We start from the raw sequence: 26,328 nt of genomic DNA on the forward strand, positions 1-26,328 counted from the left end.
ACTTTTTGGATTCAGATATTGATTCAGAAACCGTATCAAAAAGAATCATTTTCTAGATTTTTTTTCTATCTTCAGCAATTCTGGGTGTTCTTCAGGTCCTTGTCCTGTAAATTTAATAATAATATTTGGGATTTCTTGTCTAAGGACAGTTATTCTCTGGCAATGGAATCAGTGGAGCTGAAGGACAAAAATGGATTTTTTTTAAAAAAGGATAGAAACTCATTATTATCTATTTTTCAGTTTGTTGTCTTGCAGTGTCTGCAGAAGAGCTCTGGTTTCTAAAACATCTAATGCATAAGAGGGAAGCAGTAGTGCTGGGGCACTTGTTTCAGATATTTCCACTTGCAGTCCTGATGTCCTCCAACCCCTTCCTCACAGCTAGGGCAAACTGTTTCATGCGAGGCACATCTGAGCTGAAGGCATCAAAAGAGCCATTTCATGCTTGACTGCACTTTCTAATACAATCTGTAGTGAGAAAGGAGAGGAAGCAAGCAGGTTTGTGCATACATACCCATTGCCTTCGAGTGTATGTATTATATACAGTACATTTGGATCCAGCTTGCAGTTGTGAATGGCAAGTAAGGGGTGCAGGTGTGAGAGGAAAGGGAATTGAGCTTTGAAAAGAAGAAACTGTTCCCCAAATTGAAAAAGGAGTTTTCTTTCCTTTTCTATTTCTTGGCCAAAAGAAGATACGAGTCTCTAGGGCAGCACTGACAGCTGACAGCTAGAAGGTGTATGTACTGAATGAGTGTTATGTGTAGAGAGCTTTGTGTCTGTAGACACAGTGTATAGGGAGTGCAGCTAAGGAAACTGGTGAATATGGATGCTACTCATAGCCATCTTATTTTAATGCTGCTTGTAGAAAGAACTTTTATTTGTAACAAGTTTGTACATCCCACGACCAGAGTGATGCTGCCTGCCAGCTACTAGTGCAGCAAGTTGCTGAGCCAGCACACCTACAGAGAACCCCATCAAATGTAACCAATAAAACCAAAACCACATCTACTCTGTCACTGTATCAGTTTCCTACTTACATCTTTATTTACCCTTTCCTTTACATATTCTTTACCATACTATGTGTCTATCAGAAGCCACTGTGGAACCAGCCATGAGTCCTTTCCAGCATGGGCATAAGCTTGTTCCTCAGTTTCCTGACCAACTATCCTTATCTAGCATGCATGCATCCACCGATTTCTATACCTTTTTTTCTATAATACTTTCCTCTGAGGCACACTTGTCCAAACACTTGGTTTTCCATGAGACCCCTGTCCTGTACAAAATCATAGTAGTGACTTATTTGATAGGGCTAAAAGGAATGTAGAAAATGAGTAAGTATGAAAAATAAGGAATTCTTTTCATAGAGAAACCTAGAAAACATTAATGCATGAAATTGTTGAATTCACTGTTAGAAAACACAATTTATGACCAGAATAAAAGTGAGTGTAGTATTAAGAAAGCACAGTACATCACATGGAACTCTTGGAGAGTCTGGCCACACAGGTAGTACAGCTCCCCTTTCCAAAACACACTTGGCCCCTTGCCTGTAGGCATTGAGAGGAGGATAAAGATTGGTTCTTTCAAGCTTGAATTTCCCTCTAGAAATTCCACTAATGTTAGCATGAGTGGCTCTGCTGCAAAATAGGCAGAATTGGATTGAAGCACATCAAGAGACCATACAGATTCCAAATACATGTTGTTGCAAATGGATAAATTAGATGGGGCATTGACTTTCCTGGGTGTGGGGTGTCCTACCCAGTGGAAATCCCAACCACTGGTGAAAAATAGGTAGCTACATGAGGCACTGGTATGAGTCTATTACAGAGCACACCTTCCATGTGCCTAAGGAGCTAGACTGGTTGGTTGTTTTTTACATATGGACTTCTCGACACAGTTATGTGATAAAAGTCTTACATGGAGTGGTCTCTACATCTCTGCCTTCCATAGGGATGGACTATAGGGAGAAGGGATGCTCTGACCTGTACATTATTACATCTATGTAGATTTGTAAATTGTGCTGATAAAAATGCTTTAGAGCATATTCACAAACTGAAAGAGTGATTGCCAAGCTGTACTGTTTGCTGCAGTTCTATCACAACACTTTAAATCTACCCCTTAGAGAAGAATATCAGTTTTTGCAGGCAAAAGCCTGAACAAATAGAGAATGTTAAGCACTTTATTTTATAGTACCTTTCCTCAGCTGAACTCTCTATTATCTTTGACATCCTCAAAGAAGACAGAAAAATATAATTTCTTTCCATGTTGCTTTTGTCTTTTTCCATCCTCTTGGCTTTCTTTGTGCCTTTATCTCCTGCCATTTCTAGCGTTTCAAATGACACTTAAACTTGACATGAATTTTGATTTGTTTCTTTATTTGTCTTGCAATACCATCAGTTGTGTCAGCATAGCTCCAGAAACATTAGGTACTAGTAAGGAAGGAGGAAAAAAAATCACAAAACCAGCACAAATCAGATATTAAAAAGACCTATTAGGAAACCTCTTTCATACTCATACATGCTTGTCCTTTACAGTATCCCTTTCATTCCAACCAAGCTCTGAATCAGAGTAGATTTATTAGTTCAGTATTAACTACTGTTTCCCATGGCCTTTTTCTAAGGATTTGTACAGTCTACTTTTCACTGTCCCTGAGTAATGTATACTCCTGGAAACCATTCTACAGTCTAACTTACACTTTGGAAACATTTTTTCCTTTAACTTTACCATGCTTTAGCTTTAAAATTTCTTTGTTCATTTTCACTTTACTACTTCTTGTTATGGTTCTCCGGACTTTCTAAAAAAATTTCTCACTTTTGTAGTATTTTTGTAGGTCCTGAATTCATAATAATTCCTATTTAATAGTTAAGACCAGAGAACTTGCTAAATGAAATTCAAACAACAGAAACAATGGAACAAGCATAGAGCTTAATTCTCTTTTGTTTGTTTTGTACGTCTGTTGTCCAATCACTGGTCCTTTTTAGGCTGTAAACACCTTTCTGGATGTTAGTCTGGTAGACTTCCTCTGACTGGAGGATGCCAACTTTCTGTTTTTTGACTATGTTGATCCTATTGCACTTAATTGTTACATTGTCTGGGTAATAAAGTTCCCCAAAGGTAAAAACGTGTTGTTCATAATTCCCAACAGCTTATACCAGCACATAAATGGTTGGAGATTACTACCTGTATTGTAGTTTTCCACAGGTAGCCCCTTTCTAACTTAGGATAGTGTGTTCAATGGAAAGCAGAATGGAAACTATTTTATGAGGTTTGGCTTTAAGAAGGATTGCTGTATTGGACAGTGGTGTCACAGTCTATGATGGCCCCTAGTTGTTATTATTTTTTAAGTACCAGCAATGCGATGAAATTCCTCACTAAATAAGCAGCAACTCTCAGAATACCAGAAATAGGAACTCTGAGGCTGCAAAGGCAAGACTAAATGCTGTAGTAGAAGTGTTGTAGATTTTAATTAAACTGGTCATTCCAGATTAGGGAAGGCTGGACTAGTGGAGGAGATCCTATTTTATGGAAGATGAAAAAAAATGAAGGCTGTGCCAGCTGATTATCACTGGTGCTAACACATTTGTTTGTGCGATTTCTGACTCCACATATACTGCTGCCTCCTGTTGTGGTGTTGTGCTATATATTTCTTTTTCCTGCTCATACTTGCCGTGTAGGCTTGCTGAATGAGGTGAAGCATTTTTTATGTTGTTTTACCCTTGAAGTACATACCTTTCTGTGGTGAGTTATACGGCTTCAGTAAAAACAGTCCTCTATAATAGATGTCAGGGTTCTTCAAGAGTGAAAATCACACAGAGGATTTTTTTTTTCATTTTTTCAGTTGTTTACTTATTTGTTGCAGAGGCCTCCATCCTGAGTTATGATGGCAGCATGTACATGAAGATCATCATGCCTATGGTCATGCATACAGAAGCAGAAGATGTGTCCTTCCGTTTCATGTCTCAGCGTGCCTATGGGCTGTTGATGGCAACCACCTCAAGAGATTCTGCTGATACTCTACGCCTGGAGCTGGATGGGGGCCGTGTCAAACTTATGGTCAATTTAGGTATTGTATAAAAAAACTCCTGTTGCCCCTTCACTCTTAGTTTGGGCTTGTGATTTACTGTTTTAAATTTTTTTTTGTTTAATTTCTGTTGGTTTGATTGGATCAGATTGATTTCTAAAATAGCTTTCATAAAATATCTTCATAATTATATTCTCTTGCAGAGAGAAATTCTCTCCTGCATTGCTGCATGGAGATTTGCTGTCAGTTCTTCATTATGAACAGTGTTGGGTGTTAAGTCTTTAAGTTTTTAAGTTTCCTTTCTTGGTCTGGGACTGGTGAGCTCTGTGTGAGACATACTGTCTGGTCCATCTTTTGATCAGTTACATTCCTCATCCATCTGGCCTCTTCAGCATCACTCAAAACAGTTAAAGCCAAATGTGGGAGGGAAGCCAAATGGATAGAGGGGCAAACAGAAGTGCTCTAAAGAATTTGGCAGCGTTTGATAGAACTTAATCTAAAATACACAAATAGCTTTACTATGTGTTTCAGCCTTAAGGCTTTTTATATCTAGTGAAAATGCCTGGGTTTTTTGGTTGTGTTTTTGTTAAAACAAAGACATCAATAATAAAGTGCATCACCCCATTCCAAAAGGTCATGTTCTCTCTCCTTAGAGTTATACTTGCCCAGGAGAAAAAAATAGAAAGGGGCACAAAAATAACAACTGTGAAAACAATTTTCAAATTAACATGTTTGATAAGCCTGTATCTATTTTTTGCCATTCTCTAGGCATTGTACTGAATGCCAAATAGCCTTTCTGTAAAGAATATAAATACAGGAAGTGAAGCTTTCCTTTTCACTTACAGTTATGCAACTTGTTGATTCATGTGGATCCAGCAATATAATTAAGAAGAGATTTTTGAATCAAAGGGGCAAAACTATCATGATAATGGGAAATGCTATACCTCTTCTGGTATCTAGGGTACTTGATATGAAGATGTGTGCATGCTCTGTGAAAGCTGGTGTCTGCTTTCAAAATTCCAAGCCCCACAGGAACAAGCATTCCCATTTTTTAAGCTAATAATGTCAGCATCTTCAAAGCTTTGCTACTGTGATATCAGGCACAAACTATGTAGTGGCTCTGTTTGTTTGTAGAGGACAAGAAAGAATTATGCATCCATTACTGTAGTAATGTTTCCTGTTTTTCAATTCTTCTCCCATCCGTATACAGTAAGTACATCAAGGTCTTGCTGCACCGTAGATGAAAGAGCTTGAGTGGTGATTTTAAGGTTCCTCATCCTCACCTGAACTTAGGTAGAGCTCAACAAGGAAAAGAGATCATATATTGTCCAGCAGTGACATCATCCAAAACTAACCTGTTTTTAAAAATTGCTTCTACTCTCCTTTCGCCTTTGAAAGTGCAAGTCAGATCTAATATCAACTTTTGGAATGAGAGTGAAAAGAAGATGCATTAAAACAAGACCATGTCTCTGAAAGAGTCTCCATCCCAAAGGGATCTGGAAACCCTTGCTTTTGTTAAAAAAAAAAGTGTAGCGTTTTATATCTCCTATTTGGAATATATATGCTTTCTTAGATGGACTGGAGGAGCGTAAAGCACCATTGGGTGTCAAGCTAGCATAAGAGCAGATGCTGTACTATTCAGACTGGCCTAGAGGCCAAAAGAATTATATCAACTTTATCTACCATAATAACTCTTCAAATAAAGGAAAACAGCAGGGTGGTGATACCCTTCTCTGCCTATATCAACTTTAAGAGAAGGAAAATTTTAAAGATTTTGAAGCAGCTCAAAAGAATTACTGTTCAACATTCTTATGTGTGCAAAGAGAATCTTTCAAAAGTCTCCACTATGCCTATATATCTACTTTTTCTTCTAATCTAATACAATTGATGCTAATCTTGTGGCACAATGAGTATTTATTTTTCAGTATTGTCTTTCCTGACAATTATTTCTAGCCCTTTCTTCTCAGAGAATATACTTCATCACGGGAAAACTGCAGTGGCATGTTTCTATACAGAAAGTGATGAGGCAGCTAAGTATTCTGCTTAGCTCTACACTAGCTCTTTGTAACCCATAGCCAGTCATTTTACATTATGTGCCTTAGTTTCTTTCTTTGTTAAAGGAGCTAATACTTTGCAACCTGTCAGGAATGTGATAAGATTTAGTAAGTACTTCTTGTGTTACCTTTGATAGACTTCATTGAAAGTACTACCACATGAAAACTGCCAGGGTCCATCAAAAGTTATGATTTCTTCTGAGAGAGGTGCGACTTGATTGACATTGTGACATGTTCATCTTCCTTTAAAATCAGCAAGAACTGAGAGAAGTGCTACTATTCAGTGTTCAAGACCTGCAAGGCTCATACTCCATGGAAATATGGGGGTGGTATATTTAGATTTTACTGAACATACTTACATTTTCTTACAGTTTACTCTCCACTTCCCAGCTTTGCTTATATCATGTTGGCATACTGTGTTACCCCTAGGGCCTGTCAACATTGTGTATCTGATTGGCATTGGCTACTTTTAAAAATCCCGAGGGTCTTTTAGGCCATCACCTAGCAAGATGTGGAGTGTTTGACTCATACTATCTAGCATCTAAGACATGGCTAAAGACTTGACGTGTTGTCTACATACATTTGAAAAGGGAAGATTGTGGCTGATGATATAATACAGGAGGGAAATCTGTGAGGCAAACCTTGAGTTGACTGAAGGCTATTTTTGTGTAGCTGGAGGGACTGAAACAATGTGTATGCTGTGAAGTTCCTAATTTTTTCTGTCTTTTTCCCTGGAGACTTTGGAAAATCTTGTGAACTTGAATCGTCTCCCCCAAAACGTCTGCATACTGCATCAGTAGAAACCTATCAGAAGTCTCTTTTTATGCCTAGCTGCATAGAAGTGTAGCTTAAAGTGTTTGAACCTTGATCAAGCTTTCTCTCTCCTTTCTTCAAATTTATAAAGTTGTCAGATACATTCCAAGGCCTTATGTCATCACTTTCCTATTATCAAAACAGCAAGGTTGCCTTGCTACTGAAGTAACAGAGTTTGAGGAGAAATTACCTTAACAGAACTATTCATTTTCAGTTGTTTACTGGAAGTTACATCCAACTCTTTAAGGAGATTGATCATAACCCAAATGTCTCACATGAGAATGAAGTCTTAATTACCTGACTCTGCCAAAATCCCTTTACCAGTGAGAGACAGGCACAAATGCTAACTCTGAAGACCTGAAGAGCTCAGATCTGACTAGGTACATGTCAACATCCCCCTGAGCATCTGACCAATGAAAAATATGTGTAAACAAAGACTGTTTTGAGTGGTGTTATTTAGTTGCACTTTTCTTATAAGTTATTTAATACTGTTATTAAGAGTTATGTCTTTCTTCTCTTCTTTGATCTATTCCATTTGATCATTTATTATCATTTGTATGGTTATTAAGCTCTTTCCTGTGTTGTTTTTCTTTTCCTTTTTTCTCTTCTATGTATTTGAGTTGTAAAGCTTTCCCACAGTCCATCAGCCATAGCAAATCAAAAGATGGTATTCAACCCTTCAAAGGCCTGAAGCCTGCGGCCCGCACAGCAAACAGCCCTGTGAACAGAGTGTACAGAGCCGCCTGCAGGGGCTGATATATCCCACTCACCTCCTCAGCACTCAGTGTCCAAGCCAAACAGGGAGCATATGCAGCAGACTTGGGTGGACTTGGGTGGCTGCAGGGGTGCTTACTATAGAAGACGGGTGGGAAAGGAATAGCAGTGATGAATAATTCCCTTTAGAAGGATGAGAAAGTTTTTTCAGACCTTCTCCTGTGAGTGTCTGAAGCACTGCATTCTGCATGTTGGCAACGCCTCTCAGAGAAGTTGGAATTTTTTGTTGTGTGAAGATTAGTAATCCAAAGGAGATCTTAACTTTAATTGAGAAGGACTTTCAAGAAATGGGTCTGGAGTGGAGAGAGAGAAAGAGAGAGAGAGAAAGAGAGAGAAATAAAGCAAATCCCAGCTTCGAATATGCTCAGCAATATGGCTGGTCAGGTAGGGAGAGTCACCTGCATTTTTTTTGCCTCCAGTGGCTGACTAGGAAGGATTACCGTGCCACTAACTTCTATTCAATAATTATTCAGTTCATTTTTTCCCTGGTCTGGCTAATCTTCAGGGCACTGGTGCCTAGAATAAATTCTGCCTGCATTCTGTTAATCTGAGTCAGCACTGCTCTAGGGAGTGTAAGTATTCATCCCTCTCTCCTACCTTTTCTTCAGGGGTGTCAAAGATATCTGGCCTTTCCAAAATGCATGATTTCTTTTATCTCTCCTCCACACAAAAAGAAAACAGATTTCCTGTTTTCATTTTTACATGTATGCACACTTTTACATCAAATTTCCTTTTGTGTGGATGATGCACTATTACATGCAAGTGCTTACCCATTCACATTAAGTCTATTTCTCACACTAAGTCTATTTCTTATTAAAAATTTTCTTTTTTTGTAATCAGTACATATAATGGCCTTTGGGTTTTTTTTTTTTTTTTTTTTTTTTTTTAATTTTCGTCATTGAAATGCAGAAATATTTGTTAGCTGCCCTTTAATGGTTATGGGTGGGTGCACAGTCTAACTGCTTGCAAATAGAAGACAGTTCAGGAGCAGCAGTATGACATGGGGTAAGAGATCTCATCCAGTTTCCTCATGGGAAATAATCGAGAGTTAGGAGCAGCAGTCTGGCCCCAGTTATTTTTCTTGTGCCAGTCTTGCTGTTAAGACTTTGCTGGCTCTTCCATAACCACTTGTGGATGCTCATCAAAAGAAACAAATATTTTGGCCTTACATAGTAAAAGTGACCTTCTTTCCTGATTCACAGAAACAGCCTGGGGCTTTAGCAATGTCAAATAATGTAAATACCACTATTTTGAGGCACAAAGATACAAATGGTAAGAAACACGGGCCTAATTCTCAGAGACTTCTTTGGCTGCTAAAGATACCTCCATTCAAAGCATGAATCCCTAATGTTAGCTATTTGCAGTGTAGCTATTAACATTTTCCAAGGAGAGGGTCTTTAGCCCATTTTCCAGGTCATGTGCTTTTGGTTGAGCACTAGGAAAGCAGCTTCAGGTTTACATTAGAAAAATAACACAGGAGAGTAACTACTATATTTTCCCAGCTCGTCCTGCTCTCCTTGTACTATAGACTATGTTGTGACTTTACTGCTTGCCTCCAGGTATCTCATTTGGTGGCTGTCCTGGCAGGCGACTGAATTTACAGCTGTTTAGGCATACTCATCTTTAAAATCCATAGCAAGGGAAAAACACTTTTGAGTCAGGAATGCAGCCAGACCCATCAGTTGAACCCAAAGATAGTGCTGAGAGCCCTCAAAGTCTTACTGCACTACTACAAGCACTGAGGGAATCCCAAGCAGTTTTCCTAATTGTTACCAAGTTCTCTGGCTCTCACTCTTTTGACCACAAAGATCTTTGTAAATGTGGGTAAACACTCAAGGAAAGCATCCTCTGCACTGGAATCACAGTAATGTGCTAATTTAAAGGAAAAGAGTATTTTCATCCTTTTAAAAAACTGATGTATGAGGGAGAAAACAGCTTCATGCATTAATGATTGGAGCTTTTGTTTGTTGTTTTGGGCAAGGCTCAGAGCTAAGGAAATGAAGACCCCTGTGCTTATTCTTTGAATGTAGCACCTTTGATTTTCGTACCTCTCCTTTCAGCAACTGACTTGAGCTTCATTGTAGCTCGTATTTCCAGAGCTCCTGGAACTGAACAACTGCAGCTTCTATAGCTCACATGACACTGATGCCATGAGATTTTAATGTCTTGCTCTACAACACACTTTAAAGTCTTGGAGGCTTGTTAAACAGATGGCTCACTTATATATTTCCTCTCTTCTGGTGACTGCCATGGTGTTGGAAAGCAACACCCTATCTTTCACTTGCAAAAGAAGAAAAAGGAGGCATAGTCTCTGAGATGAATTTGCTTGAGACCAGCCATGTTTCTGTTTACAGCACACTTACTGTTTAGCTCAAAACGAATTTCCCTGTTGTTCTGGCTGTATCAGCTCCCTTGATTTCAGTTATTTGCAGTCTCTCTCTCTGTCTCTCTGTCATTCTCACTGTCTTTCAGGTCATAGAGGAAAGAGTAACTGGTTCCCCAGCGTGTATTTCAGGGCTCCCTCACCTCACTCAACTCCTAGAAGGGATATAGCCACCACTGTATGGTGATCGTACCAATTGCTCCAGGGCTGTTTGCTCCCACTTTTCTGTTGCGGTTGACGACACATGACAAACCTAATCGCACAAAACCAATCCCAGATTTTCTCAAGAGAAGTTCTGCTTGAAAACAAACTCTCTCTGGCTCTATTGCTCCTGATTGGTATATCCCTAACCATTATGACTCTTTATTTATAGATTCCTATTCTTTCCCTCTTTCTTTTTTTAAAAACTACATTTAGTTTCAGATGATGAAGTAAGTATTCTTACATCTATTAGAGTAAGCACAAAATTGGTCCAGTTAAGCAGCAAATTGCACCCTATTTCTCTCCCATTCTGTATAATCTCTCTTGCTGGACCTTATCTTTGTAATAAATCTGGCCATCTCTACTGCTCAAAGCCTTGGCTACCTGGAAGAGTGTCCAGGCAGGGTATCCAGGAGCATGGTGCTGTTATTTGTGGCCTTGATTTCCTGTGAGACTGTCAGCATTGCCCAAAGTGCCTATTAGCACTGATACTATAGCTCTTGCCCATCTTGGACACCATAGTAAAGGATGTTCGCAAGGCTCTAGGTATAAATTTAATGGCTCCTTTTATGGGCAATGTCCTGACAGATGCTGAGCATTAGGGTGCTAAATAAGAGAAGGAAATGCTTAGAAGTGCTCTAGTTCAGACTCCCCTGCCTCCAGTCACTTTCATTTTGCAGACTCCACAGTTACTGTTTAGATTAGATTCCACAAGCATAATTTTGTTTCTTTTTCTTTCCTTTCCCCCCTTTTTACTTTCTCCTTTCCCCATAACCTCTGAATGAAGCAGGGCTGCAAAGGTTCCCAGACCTGCCACTTCACTGCCCATTTCGTCTTCTCCCTGAATGTTACGAGCATCCTATTCAGTCCTAATATTCAGACAGTAAGATGGGATTGGGCTCTGAGGAACTGGCAGGGCTGGGGATCTTTGAAGGGAATTCCTATACCTCCCAGCAAGCAAAAAAGTGTTCCCAACCTCCAGAGCTAGCTGAAATCTGGGCTGGGCGTTCGTGCGGTTAGCTGTTTGCAAGTGGCCATTTTATGATAGGACATAACTGGGCAATATATTAACCCTTTCCTCGCCTGAGTGGACAGTGGCAAATGTGCCTGTGCACATATTAAAAAGTGTTCTGGGCTGGCACAAGGGGAAATTAAAAGAGAGTCTTTGGGAGAGTTGGAAAGGGTTAAATATTGCACTAACAAATCTCAGGCTAATTTTACAGGTATTCTGTGTTGGACAGATGTATTTATGCAATAACAATATGAATTAATTTAAAATAAACCAGGTGTAAAAGCTGCCTTCAAACTTCAAGCTTCTTGAGAAATTGCTAAAGGTTTTTAAAAAGAGAGATGACACTGGAGTATGACTTGCATTTTGAGGTTTTTTTTTTTTTGTGCCTTAATTGTAAATTTTTTTCTTGTAATTCACGTTAGTTCATGGTCTGGAGAAGAAGATACTCTTAGATGCATAGGTTTCTACAAAAAGAAATAGTTTTCTGTGTCTTGTGGATGTATATGTATATTGGTATATCTCTCAATACATATGTGTATATATATATATATATGTGTGTATATATATATATTTATGTAACAGATATTTATGTAGAATATACTGTACATATACACCCACTCCTGAAATTGTACGGACTGTATATAAGTATAAAATGGCCACATCTCTTTGCGTGTGTCTGTCCCCGGAAGGGTGGACTGATTGTTTTTGGATGTCTGCAGCTGTTACCTTGAAGGATGCAATTTCATCTTTCATTTATTTTTCCCCATCTAGACTGTATCAGGATAAACTGTAACGCCAGTAAGTTTTCCCTCAAGTTTCATTTTGTTCTCTCTCTGTATATATTAAAAATAACTTATTTTCTTTGCTGTTTTATAAACTGTTTTTCTTTCTCTTTTATTTCTTTTTCTTTTTTTAATACTTTGGAAATTGAATGGTTGGGAGGGTAGGGGGCTGGGGGAAGGAGGGAAGATTTTACAGTGTCTATATGTGAAAATTTTGTGTGAAGTTCCTCCAAGGAGGAGACGAGCTGTTATTTCATAGCTTTGCAGAAGAACAGCTGAGGAACCTGATAAGCTGATTATATATTTCACTGGTAACCTGTTGGCTTTAGGAAAGCATTTCAAGAATGACATAAGAATAACAACAGGTACTGTATGCACTTCTCCACTACAAGAAGGTGTGTATATTAAAAAAAAAAAATCTCAAACCTCTACTTTTGTTCAGAATGGTGACAACTTAACCTGATATTTCTTTGAAGTCATTTTTATTGGGGAATGGATTAGAAGAAAGAAAATTAGATCTTAGGTATAGGGTACATTCTCTGAGTTGTATTCTTTTATAACCTTTTTGCATAATATTTACTACTCTTGGGTTTCTTACCGTAGACTGTGACTGAGTAAATAAAATCTTTTCTGCTTTACTTCAAAAGTGCTGGCTGAAATTAATGTAGGCCTAAGACTAAAAAGCACTTCCAAAAGTGTGGGACTGTTTAGATCTCAAGTATGCCCAAGGCTTATCTTAGTTAAAACTTGATTCCTTGCCAAACTGGCAGATTCTCTGTGCTAGATTTTACATGGAAAGATTTATGGAATGCTAAACATCACTTTGGAAGTGCTATAATGAATTAAAAGGTAAAGCTAGCCAGTATGTTTTCTAGAGGTTGTGGTCTCCAAGCTCAACAATGAGCCTCAACCAAGCTAGAAGGAGGATGGAAAGAAGTGTGTTGCAGCCCCAAAAGCAAACACTGAGCTTTCAAAGAGCCATTGAGCAATGCACTGCAGAGCCAGTTCACAGAATCACAGAATTGGTAAGGTTGGAAAGGTCCTCTGGAGATCATCTAATCCAACCTCTCTGCTCAAGCAAGGTCTCCTAGAGCATGTTAGACAGCATTGCATCCAGGCAGGTTTTGAACATCTCCAGAGAAGGAGACTCCACAACCTCTCTGGGCAACCTCTTCCAGTGCTCTGTCACTCTCATAGTGAAGACGTTCCTCTTTGCATTCAGGCGAAACTTCCTGTGGTTCAGTCTGTGCCCGTTGCCTCTGGTCCTTTCACATGGGACAACTGAAAAGAGTTTGTTCCTGTCCCCTTGATACCCTTCCTTCAGGTACTTATAGACATTGATAAGATCCCCCCTCAGTCTTCTCTTCTCTAGCCTAAACAGGCCCAGCTCTCGCAGCCGTTCCTTATAGGGCAGATGCTCCAGCCCTCTGATCATCTTTGCAGACCTACGCTGCACTCTTCCCAGTAGCTCCATGTCTCTCTTGTCCTGGGGAACTCAGAACTGGACACAGTACTCGAAATGAGGTCTCCCCAGGGCTGAGTAGAGGGGCAGGATCACCTGCCTTGACCTGCTGGTAATACTCTTCCTAATGCACCCCAGGATACCATTGGCCTTCCTGGCCACAGGGGCACATTGCTGGCTCGTGGTCAACTTGTCATCCACCAGCACTCCGAGGTCTTTCTCTGCAGAGCTGCTCTCCAGAAGGTCAGCCCCCAGCCTGTACTGGTGCATGGGGTTCTCTCTCCCTAGGTGCAGGACTCTGCACTTGCCCTTGCTGAACCTCAGGAGGTTCCTCTACACCCAACTCTCCAGCCTGTCCATGTTTCTCTGAATGGCAGCACAGACCTCTGGGGTATCAACCACTTCTCCCAGTTTGGTATCATCAGCAAACTTGCTGAGGAGGCACTTGGTCCCTTCATCTAGGTCATTGGTGAGTAAGTTGAACAAGACTGGCCCCAGTACTGAGCCCTGGGGATCTCCACTAGCCACAGGCTTCCAACTAGACTCCACACCACTGATGGCAACCCTCTGAGTTCTGTCTTCCAGCCAGTTCTCAAGCCACCTCACAGTCCACTTGTCTAACACACACTTCCAGAGCTTGCCTAGGAGGCTGTTATGGGAGACAGTGCCAAAAACCTTGCTGAAGTCAAGGCACACAACATCCACTGCTCTCCCCTTGTCTACCCAGCCAGTCATTCCATCACAGAAGGCTATCAGATTGCTTAAGCAGGATTTCCCCTTGGTGAATCCATGCTGACTACTCCTGATCACCTGCTTTTCCTCCACATGCTTGGAGATGACATCCAGAATGAGCTGTTCCATCACCTTTCCAGGGATGGAGGTGAGGCTGACTGGCCTATAGTTGCCTGGGTACTCCTTCCTGCCCTTCTTGAAGACAGGAGTGACACTGGCTTTCTTCCAGTCCTCAGCCACCTCTCCAGTTCTCCATGTCCTTCCAAAGGTGATGGAGAGTGGCCTACCAGTAACATCCACCAGCTTCCTCAGTACCCATGGGTGAGTTGCAGCAGCAGTGTGAGGATTTCATTGCAAAACAGTTTTATAACATTGCCTTAATTTTGGGCTAAGAGTATGTTTGTAGTGTTAGACAGCAGACATTTTTTTTTCACATATGGTATTTGCCTTATCTAAAATGTGCTGTATGACTGTAGATTGAAAAAGTATACACCTAACCAGATTGTAGATCAGATTTTTCTCCTGGTCACTGCCAGCTTCTTCAGGTCCTACTTAGCAGGGAAGTGGAAGCAATTAGTTTCTTGGTCCTGGGGAGATGGTCCATGGGAACCTATAGTCAGAGACTGAAGCTGAAGCATAGTCTGATATATGATTATTCCAGCTGTGAGCTCTGATATGCAATAGGAGCTTGACCATGAGTTCAGAGCTTTTGAGAATTGTAGCCTTCTTCAGCCCCATTGTGAGGCTATATAGGATTAGTCCTGTGTTGCTCAAAGCTTGACAACTCCTGTCAAATTCCTTTTGATCTTCCAAGTTTGAACGTGGTATTTCAAGATAAAGTGGGCAATAGGAAAAATTGTCTTGAATCTCTGCTAACTGAAATTGGCAGTTTTCACTCAGCAGCACAGAGGACATTTGCATAAGAATGGGATCTTTTGTGTCCTGAGAGATCATATGCTTTTACTGCTTAACCACTTGTAGCTCTATATAGATACTTGTACCATAGTTCTCGCTGATGTGCACCATATTTCCCGTTGATGTGTGTCATCTGAGCATCCATATCAGCTCCTCTGGTATCATCTGGTGTTGTTGTCAGCACTCAACTGTCATGAGAAGTTGAAGATGCTAAAACCTCCTCCATAAAAGACTGTCTTCAGGTGGGAAATCAGCTCTAGGAGCAAAGAACAAAGATCTTGTTTTCCTTCCATTCAAAATCTAGCAGTAATTGGGGGAAATATTAAAGAAACAAAAAAGGAAAAGAGAATGCCAGTGGGATTGAATCCAGTGCATTTGTTAGTATCCCCAGAAGCAGCAAAACATCTTAAATCATTTTGCATCTGTACATTTTTAATAGTTGAGGCTGCTGCATTTTTAAATATATTCATCCTCTAAAGGCTTGAATTTATCTATTTAAAAACACTTCATAGTTTCCTATTTTTTTTTTAATGATACTCTATGATACTATGCTTAAAACAAACAACCGCACTCCCAATCCCTCCTACACCTTGCCCTATTGCTTCCTGTTGCAGTGACTCAGGTCATTTGTCCTGCTTTTTAGAAGGAAATCTGCTAGAAGCTTAGTAATTGAGAAAGTGTATACCCTTGCATGAATAAAACTTGGTTAGACAAGAGCAAACAAAATATTACTCCAACCATTCTTGCTGGTACACTGGCTTTTATTTGTGCATAGAGACTTAACCACACAGAGATGGGTCTGCCAGGGTCAGTGAGCAGTGTTTTGGGATGAGAACAAATAAACTTGAGAAATGAATTTCCCAGTCAGTTGAAGAATTTCAGGTTAAGCAGTCACCATTGCTAACTGAAAGTAAGGGACCTGGAGTGTGTTTTTAAAGGTGAACAGAGCTTTATTTTGGGGATCTCATGGAAAGTGTAAGTTCAGGATCCTACTGGCAAGATCACAGCAATCACTGCAGTTTATGCTATCTGCGAGGAGTCTAGTATATTGTCACAGGTAAGCACTTAACTTTCAATATACTTTTAATTTTCATTGAAAGATGTGAGCTTTTTTGTTTGCATATCTTTAGATATATATCTAATGTCAAATGCTGTTTTCTATCACTTCATTTCTTCTTGGCCACCTTATTTTTTGTCACTGTCATATCTCAGTTCTGGAATGGAAGACCATCATTGTTTCCAAGAACAGGAACATTTCTTACTTTCTATGAATTTATTTTAGTACTTATTTCATGCCCTCGTTACACTCTTGAAGAGACCTAATCTAATCTAATCTCTTCCTGCACACTGACAGAATCTAAGGTCCCAAGGTTAGTTGATGTTTTGAATCGAATTAATTTTTGAATGGTCTTTGACAATAGAAGACACCTAGAGTATGGATTGATTTTCCCCTTCCAGTTGTATCACCTATGTTTAATGTCTTAATTCAGTCTTCTGCAGTGTTAATGCTTCTTTCAGTAAATGCTACTGTAACAACATAAAATATGAACCTATGATGTGTAACTCTCTGGGAGAGGTTTAAAGTTTTTTTGCCATAACGTCATAAGTAAATAGGAAACCACGTTAACTCTGATCTAATCAAAATGTTAAAAAGCTAAGTGTACTTACCTGATTCCTAGGGATGTTGCCGTCATTTTAACAAAAGTTTAATAATACTCTAACATGAAAACATAATTTGGAAAGTGAAGAGTTGTGATTAAACTTCATATTTGTGACTCTAGTATCACCTAATGTCAGTTAAATGTAATCAGGAGGAAATGAATGCTTATAGAGGCTGCAAAGTGACAAGTTACTAGTATGTCATATTGTAGTGATGGAAGTAAGCTGTACAGAAGTCACACACACCAAATTAGCTGAGAATGTTCTTACCTTTGAGAAGTCTCAGATTCAGGGTGCTATTTTGGCCCAGTGCTACTGCACTGTAATACAGAAAAAGGAAGTGAGAAAGCCTTTCTTTGGAAGGCCTTTACTTCAGTTGGGTGGTTAAACAGCAGTCCTCCTACGTATCTTCCTAGATGATAAGAATTCCTCTTCTCCATGGCAGCTACTAGAATGTGAAACATACTATCTCAGAATTGCTTGATTCAAGTCCAGTCCAAGTCAACAATGAAGAGAAACTCTTGACTTAAACCTCTTGACTCAGACGTTGCTACAAAGGGAAAGAGTGCTTCTGAATTTTTTTTAAAAAAGATAGCAACAAAGTCCATGCAGTTACCAATTGCAGTGGAGAGGACGCAGACCTTTGGGATTCCGTGTGGAGTTCTTCCAGCTACATGAGAGGCAATAGGTGAAGCACATAGAAAGCTGTAGTCTACTGTAGATTAGATTCTATAATTATTTGCCAAAACATACACATTGTTTTTTTATCAGCAGAAAATTGGCACATAACTAGAAACTCATGCTTTAGCATTTGGGAGGAAGTGAGTATTTTATATTTGTGTTTAAATTTGTCTCAGAACAATCTAGGGAAAGCATCTCTAATGAGACCTTGAATAGTTAAAAGAAAAACAAGTACTAATCACCAAGCACAAATAACAAGCATAAGCACCACTTACTATTCTAGGTGCCACCCTATCAGTAAATTTTAAAGCAAATCACTGAGCCCTAAGGCTCAGTGGATACTGGGTAAGGAGTGTCCAATAAAGGAATTATAGGGATTTGTATTATTGGATGCAGAGACCTAGGTGTAGTGACTGAAAGGTTTTCACAATGTCTTTAATTATCTTTGTCCATACAGTGTCAAGAAGATTAAGGTTTTGCTATGACATAATTCATTAATTTCTAGGGGCATCCTCTTCTCTTCCTAGGAGTTGGAGAGAATCACACATGACAATAAAATTGAAAAGATTGATTTGTAAGCTTCATAAAACTGTAATCCTAAACTGCATTTTGCCATATCACAAGATTCCTGCATCTCTGAATATCTCAAGGGCCATAAATCTGGGCTAACAAACAGAGTGCAGTACATGTTTACAAGACTTCAGCTATCCCTAGCTCCTGCTTAGCAGCAGTTAGCCTGCATCTTCAAGCTAGTGCTGTCACATCCTTTGAATATCTCTAGTCTGATGCTTCAGTTCTAGTACTCAGGAAGAGACCTCAACAAGTCTTCTAAGGTCATCAGTTTCCATAGATGAATAGATGGTGATGTTTAGAGCAGAGCTTGGCAGAACTCTTTGAGTGTTATTTTTAACTAAATCATTGTAGTGAAACCTAATAGGAAACAAACTTTGGAAACTCACAACATCTGTCAGGCTTCAGTGATGAAGCTGTGGCAATTTAACTGACTATCTTCCACAACCCAGAAGTTTTTCTTGACTACTTGTCATTTTATGAAAGTTTATCTTTTTGCTTCATATTATTATTTATAATGTTTTCATTGCTGTAGCCTCAGAACCCTTCCCGTGGGAGTGTAACTAAAAGGGAGAATCATTGTGAAGGGGATGGAGACAAATTTACTCTGTAAAATCACCCCATCAGTTACTAAGCTAGTTAGCTAATATTAAATATTAGAAATTTCAGTAAAAACTTTAGGATTCTGGATGCTATAATGAAGACAGATTGCAAAATAGGAGACAATTGGAGGGGAGGAGAGGTTATGTTGTTTTGTTTTTTTCCTAGAGGATAAAGATGCTGCAGGTGAAGCTTGGAATTGCTAGGAAGAAGTTTGTGTGTAGGGTCAGTTTTGAGCTTCCTTTTCCATGTCTGTCTAAGAAAGCAGGATGACTTGCTCTGGCTTTGGAGGATCTCAGCCAGGGTGCTTGGGAAACTGACTTTGATAGAAAAACTTCTACACTTCTCAGTTTGTTATTTGGGCCACTTCATTGCATAAACTGATCTGTCTTCCATTCAGATCAATTGTTATTATTTGTATTTTTCTCGGAAAGCAGCTGTAGCCTTCAAAGTTTGTGAACAGCATACTCTAGGGCCAGAATAGGCAATACTTTTGCTGTCTTAAAATGAAACAGAAGGCCAAGGGTCCGCTGAAATAGCATTGTCTGTGGTCTCCAGGCAGCGAGCACTTAGCCATTTCTTTTGTTGTTTCATTGATTTTTCATTTTCTGCTTAAGGCACTGAGTGTAAGGAAACTTGATGTGTGAGGGATAATATCAAGGAGCTGTGTAGGTTGTACTCAATGTATTGCTTCCAGAATTAAGACATGTTAGGCTGTTGACTATCTTAAAATCAAACAGTGACTATGTTGGGACATGTGTGCTGGACGCTTGCTATGAGTGAATGGTGAGAAGATTGGTAATGACAGAGAGAAGTTGCCTTTCCACAGCTAGGAGCTTTTTTCTACTCCTAACAGTCGTCATGCCACACACCTGTTGCAGCATTGTCTCCTGTTGTCCTTCTGCCACTATGAGTCATCAATTTGCCTGTCTTTTGCACTGTAAAGCTGTTTTGTCTACCAAATGTACAGCAGTTATAAAATCTCTGTCAGGGAGCAAAGGGCTTCTGTTGTTCACAGGTGCCTGAGGGGTTCTATGCTTGACCATTAGCCTCTCTGAAATGAGCTGGGGATAGGTAAGCTGCATATTTTCAATTTGTCTTTAAAAGAAGCACCTTTGAATACTTACAGTTTGCGCAAGGACTGAATGAGTCATAGAGAACAGGAATCCCTCTCCCAGAGAAAGTCTCTGTTGACTGAGCGGGTGCACACCAGCGTGCGATGCATTTGGCAAAATTGCACTGCTACTCTTTCTCTAAAAAGTTGCCCTTAGCAAACTTTTCACTAGTGCGATCTTTATTCATAATTGTTTGTCTTCTGCTCCTCTCAGGAAGAGCTGATTCTTGGGGTTTCAGGCCCGATCAAAACATTATAGACTTCTTACTTTCAAAGAACGTGAAATGCCTGGCAAAACTTTTCGTGCCACAAGCAGCCTGGCCCAGATGCCGTAGATGTTTGAGAAGTGATAAAGGTTTATTATCTCGTCATAAACCGTTTTCTAGCTAGTGGAAAATGTAGTATGCTGAACAGATTTTCATTCTGAATGTGAAAGAAGAGGAAGCCTCTGAAAAATTTTTAAGTCATTTTCTCAGTGAAATTTGTTTTGACTTGTGTCACTTCAGTGGCTGTTTTGAACAGTTGTGTGTGCACACTTCATTATGGCAAAACAGCTTTTTCCTCTTGGTGGATTTCACAGTGTCCAGGCCTCATCATGAACTGGGGGTCAAATCACTGAGTACAGTTTTAGTTTTCTCCAGTGTTCCAGGGATATGTTAGTGTTTTGCTTTGCTCATGAATGTGAACTAGAGAATCACCATCAAGCATGAAACAAAACAGGGAAAGTATTTTGCAAATAAATTGTTAACGCAAGAGGCAAACAGAGTAGGTTCGGGTATGAGTTTCATTGACTGTTAAGAAACTGTTTAACATGATGGCATCTTTTGGACTAGTGTCTTCTGTTCCCCCTTGTTTGTAGGGGAATCTTTAAAACAGGCAGGGAAAAGATGAACTGTACATTGTTTTATTTTTGACTGAAATCAGCATCTTTCGAAGTGAGAGCATTTGCCACCCCCACGAAGCCATTAGCATTGTTGGAACTTCCCAGTGGAAACCTGCTTGAAGCAGTTAAGCATTTAAACAGTTAGGGTCTCTCATCTAGCATGGTGTTCCTCAGGAGTTCTTGGAGTTTCACGATAGCTTAAAGAGAAGGGAGAGTAGTTACCAAATAATTTTGCTGCCTGTAAAACCACAAACCATTCTAAGCTGAGCTGTTGGGAAGATCTCATGCTCCACCTTTGAAGTCCTTCTGCATGCATTTAAGTGTTCTAGATTGGAATGCGTTCCCTCCTTCCAGCTGAAGCTAATGCTGACATATGCACATAATTCCCTTTCTAACAGAGTTCATAATAGCTGAAAAGACATTTTCTAATCTATCTGATACTGCCAATAGGGTATATAAGCAATTTCGCTCACATACTGTTAAGTAAGGACTATAGGGGTCCTGCCTCTTTCACTATACACTGGCACAGTTGAAGATGTGTGCATCTCATCACAAGGTTTAATCTGAATAAAATGGGCTTTTGCATCAGTGCAACAGAAAAGATTCTGGGTGCAAATACTACCTAAATGTCATTATCTTTTTTAAAATCAGGAATGTTTTGATTACAAAGAACCCCCTTGAAAGCACTACAGAAGTGTATATATATTTTTTCCTCTGTAAGCTTGTAAGGTGAGTTTTCTCAGTAGGACAGTGAATGAAGTTGGGAGTTTATAAGAGCTCTTATAAATATCCACTATTAAAGAATTAAATATCCACTATTGCTAAAATGCAGCCAGTTCTCCTGTGGAAAATAGCATCAAGTATCATGTAGGAACTCTGATTCAGCTTGAAAGTGGAGGAGTGCATTTATAGATGATCACTAAGATTTCTGGAGTATGCAGTTGCCCAAATCATATATCCAGATGGTTACCAATACACAGGTGGTTAGCAATCTAGTGTAATACTAATTGCATACAACCATGCATACATGGTTACCATAGCATATTCTTCCACATCCTCCATAGCTCTCATGTAAATACTCACCAGGCTTAGTCCTAGGATTATCAAAATATTGATGACGTACGTGTGGGTGATATCACTGCTGTGTTTGCAATGGCAGAACACAGATTAGCCCCATTTAGTTCCGTGTTTTGCTGTTCTAAGAAAGATGGAAGTTTGTTGCTTCCCATTTGTTACGATATTTTGCTGCTTAGGATAATTTTAGATAAAGGGAAATATATACAAATAATGCCAATATAATTGACTAATTTTCATTGTAATCAAAATTTAAGTATTTTCTCACTGCTCAAACTTTGCATTATTTCAAACACACTAAAGCACAAGAGAGCACATAAGCATCATGAGAACTGTATGCAAATGTAAGATGTTCTTTGCATAGCTCTCATGCAACTAATTTTTCTGAATGAGCTGAAAAGATGATCAAGATTCTAGTTTTTTTTCCCCCAAATGTGGGAAGTTGGCAGAGTAACTTGAGGGGAATAGTGTCTTTTGCAATGTCTCAGTTAGAGGGTGACTCGTTCAGCAGCACAACAGTATTTACAAGGTATACTGTATCCAGTAAGGTTGGCTAGAGAGACTCGTCTCCTACTGCCTGTATGTGTGTGTTTAGGGTGGAGATGTCTGTACCCAGTTCAGGCAAGCTTTCCTGACTCTCCTGGTCCCTGATATGCCTGTTCAAAGGTGGCTGAGCACCATCTTGTGGTGCAGCTGAGATTTTGTAGTCTTTTCTCTCAGTTCATGTGCTGAAAAGCCCAAATACTTTCACAAAGCAATACGATGGAGTATTTGTTTTGTTGTTGTTTCCCCACTGCCCAGTGAAAAGGTTGTAGGTATGTCCAGGGTGTGCTGGAGAAGGTACTAAAGAGGAAGAGGGTGCTTACTTTCAGAGCTGTGGGAAAAGGTTTTGAATGGGAATAGTTTCCTGGCAGTAGCACTGAGCTACCATATCAGTCTCTGTAGGAATAAAGAAATTTTTGCGAAGTGTGGACTATAGAACAGAACACAGTAGCCTGATACTCTGCTTCCGTGCAGTTACTCTTTTTTTTCCTCTCAGACAAAAGCAGCTGATGCTATGGAGGTAAAGGTTTTGGAATTAAATGTGCTGAACAACCTTCCTGAGGGATTCCTCAGCCTCTGCTGGTCTAATAGTAGTGTGAGTAACACTACTATTCTGTGTTGCTGACAGCAGCCAAAAATCAAACCATCTTAACTTCAATATTCCTTTCCAGAGTTAAAATTCCCATAACTGTATTTGAACTGATTGTGCCAGCTACATCTGTTTCAAAAAGTGTAACACAGGAAACTCAGTGAAAAAGCTAAGAGAGAAGTGAATGAGAAGAAATAAACGAGAAGAAAAACATAGTCTTATAAGCATGTCAAAAATATTCTTACTAGAATGTATTATATGAAATAACTATAGAAAAATCTAACAACCCCTGAGATCAGAAGTTTCACAGAATATATATAAAACTGATGTCTTTTCTAAGAATTCATGCAAATACGTGGATGATCCCTTAAAATAGGAACAGCTTAGAGTGGTTGGGGGCAATTGAATGGTAGATGGTCTGTGACAGTGGTGGAGATATTTATTAAACCCTGGAAAAGCCATCAGTGACGTTTGCATAGCTGATACTTGGTGACTCCTAGACTTGAATTAGCCTTAAATATAGAAATGGTTACAATTGTTAAGTATTCAGATGTCTCAGTTTCAGTTAAAAACCTTGAAAGCACATAAACTGAAACTTGATTCTCAAGGACTTTAGCAGCTATATGTGACTATGGAGGCTGTTAAAAACTGAGGATAGCACTTGGAAGACACGATGTTACTGTAAACTTTAAACCCTCAACTAAGGCAGCTGGAACTTGCCTGAGAAATTCTGAGTAGAAGTTAGCAAATAGAAATGTAGTCCATTTTAACCTTATGTTAGGATTGCCTTGAATATTCATTTTATAACAAAAAAAAATACTTTAAATCTCTAAAAAAATACATACTTTGTTTTACCATTAATGTTGTCCAATATTGTCTCAATGAAGTCAAGGTAAACCTGAGTACAGAATGAGTAACAGTGACATTACAGGCTTTCAGCCCTGCCCTTACACAGTACCATTATCTCAGCACTTCTGATACTGGGGGAAAACTTTGTTGCACCTGTTCAGCTCTGGTACTGCTCTACGTTTTTAAGCAGAGATGGAAGTACGAATGCAGAGAAAAATTAGACATTCTTACTCACTGAGTTATTTTATTTCATCCTTGTGGAGTTGCATTCATAGTATATGGAGGGCTGCAACTTTTACCTGTGTAAGGAGGGTCTGCGTGTGAATTTATTTACAGTGAATTTTTTGGAAATATTTGTTGCATACTGGCTGCATACTGGCTGACAGAGAACTGTTTAGTTGCTTTTCAGATTGCAAGTACACTTCAGATCAGAATATTAGGAGCAAAACATTATGCATGAACTGTGAACACAATTAATTATATCAATACTGAAAAAAGCCCTCTAAACACTGCCTCAAACTATGATAGTTCCAGATCTTTTGGTTCCAGGTAGGTCTAGAAACTATAAGAGGTCCAACATAAAATCTGGACATATTTTGAGAGGGTAGAAGAGAATCTAAGAAGAGATTTTCAAGGACTTTGAAACTACCTCTGAAGATTTTTTTTTTTTTTTTTAAGAAAATGGTTGCAAGTACTAACAAGCTCTGCTGTTCCTGAGTGAAGAAAATCTCACAGAATCACAGATTGGTTGATATTGGAATGGACCTCTGAAGATCATCTAGTCCAAACCCCTGCTCAAGCAGGGTCACCTAGAGCATGTTAGACAGGATCTCGTCCAGGCAGGCTTTGAATATCTCCAGGGAAAGAGATTCCACAACCTCTGTGGGTAACCTGTTCCAGTGCTCTGTCAATCTTACTTTAAAGAAGTTCTTTTTCATATTCAGGTGGAACTTGCTGTGTTTCAGTTTGTGCCTGTTGCCTCTTGTCCTGTCCTCCCATCGCCTTGATGCCCCTGCCTTAAGCTATTTGTAGACATTGATAAGAGCTCCTCTCAGTCTTCTCCAGGCTAAACAGGCCCAGCTTTCGCAGCTGTTCCTCACAGGGCAGATGGTCCAGCCCTCTGATCATCTTTGCAGCCCTATACTGCACTCTCTCCAGTAGCTCCATGTCTCTCTTGTCCTGGGGAGCCCAGAACTGGACGCAGTATTCCAGACGCTGGCATCCCCAGGGCTGAGTAAAGTGGCAGGATCACCTCCCTTGACTTGCTGGCAACCATAACCTAAGATACTTAGGGTCCCAGGTTCACTGAGGACCAAGCCAGCCGGAAGGCTCTCTAGTAGATTTAAAACAACAGAATTCTTGTTGAATGCTCAGTTTTAGGCTAGTCTACATATCCTTCTGTTTCCATGATCCTGTCTCTTTGACCTTTTGGGGTCCTTACTACTGCTTGGAGTCTAACTACTCTTCTCTTAGCATTCCTGCTGCCTCACTCAGACATCAATGTCAGTGAAAAATTTTCCTTAAGTTTTCACTGGCATTGTAGTGTAAGTGGGGTGAGTGAGGATACTGAGAGAAGAGTAGTTAGAGTCTGAAACAACTGGGTTTATATTGCAGTTTTTGGCATGAGAAACTTCTTTTACTGGGGATCCCTGCGTGGCCACCAGTTACAGAACCGTCTGTTTTTCAGCTGCACTGGAGACTCATTGTCATGATGCATATGGGAAGATGTGCAGATCTCATCCAGCCTCCCCAGGATCCCAAAAAGCTAAGGTGTTGGACAGTAATGTTTTAAGTTTCCCACTGATGCATAAAGAAGGATGGAATAGATATTTTCTCTTCTGTCTGCTTTTGATTAGAAACTCTGTGAATGTCAGGTCTGAGGATTTTTTTTCCCTGAAATACAGAAGGATCCATACACTGTGAGTTTTTTCCACCCTTAACTGATGGGAAAAAGGTGTTGACTCTTATGGGAAAAGCCAGGTAGGCAGATGTAATTTGTAACAAAAAAATAGAAGTCATCAAGGCCTTCTCCTTGCATTCCATAAAGATGGGCCAGTTAGGTAGGAGAGGAAAGTAACACAGCATCTCATTGTTTTTTCTTTAATGATTCCTCCGATACAAAGGACAAGTGAAGATTTTAGACATGAAAACTTGTAGCCCATGTTGTGGTATGCAGTAGTCAGTTGTAGCTGTGTAGTAGCTGCAACATTCAACACCGTTCTGCTCACTGTTAATTTAAGAACATTTTAAGTGAAGCCATAAGGATCCATTGCTCTGTAGCAGTTAATCTCAGGGGGAACTGTTACTTTCTGTAGAGACAATTGTTTGTATATATAAATCTCTTTAGTCACCAGTCTACCTGTCCCAATTTGGTTCCTGTTTGGTCAGCCCGCACACCCAAACTGTTCTTTTTTTTCAAGCATTGAGAGTTCTGTCTATAGTTTTATAAGATTTCTGCAGTGCCTAGAGGCTGAATAAGCATCCTAGATACTGTTCCATAGTCCTGGATCACTTCACAGCACTGTTCTGTGACCAGCCCTTAACTGTTCACAGACAAAGAGAGCCTACAATATATAAGAAAAGGATGATGCAGTTTGGGTAAGTGAATCAGCTCACACTAAGA

General features: G+C 39.7%; 1 protein-coding gene across 1 annotated transcript in view; it reads left to right on the forward strand.

Annotated features, from left to right (window-relative positions):
- NRXN3 (neurexin 3) overlaps window positions 1–26,328 on the forward strand; it is a 721,730-nt gene that overhangs the window by 79,389 nt on the left and 616,013 nt on the right. Inside the window, exons 4-5 of the mRNA XM_062576209.1 lie at window positions 3,854–4,057; window positions 12,024–12,050. Coding sequence (XP_062432193.1) covers window positions 3,854–4,057; window positions 12,024–12,050 — 231 coding nt within the window. The remainder of the gene's footprint in view (window positions 1–3,853; window positions 4,058–12,023; window positions 12,051–26,328) is intronic.

This window comes from Rhea pennata, chromosome 5, assembly GCF_028389875.1.
Source record: "Rhea pennata isolate bPtePen1 chromosome 5, bPtePen1.pri, whole genome shotgun sequence".
NCBI classification, from domain to species: Eukaryota; Metazoa; Chordata; class Aves; order Rheiformes; family Rheidae; genus Rhea; species Rhea pennata.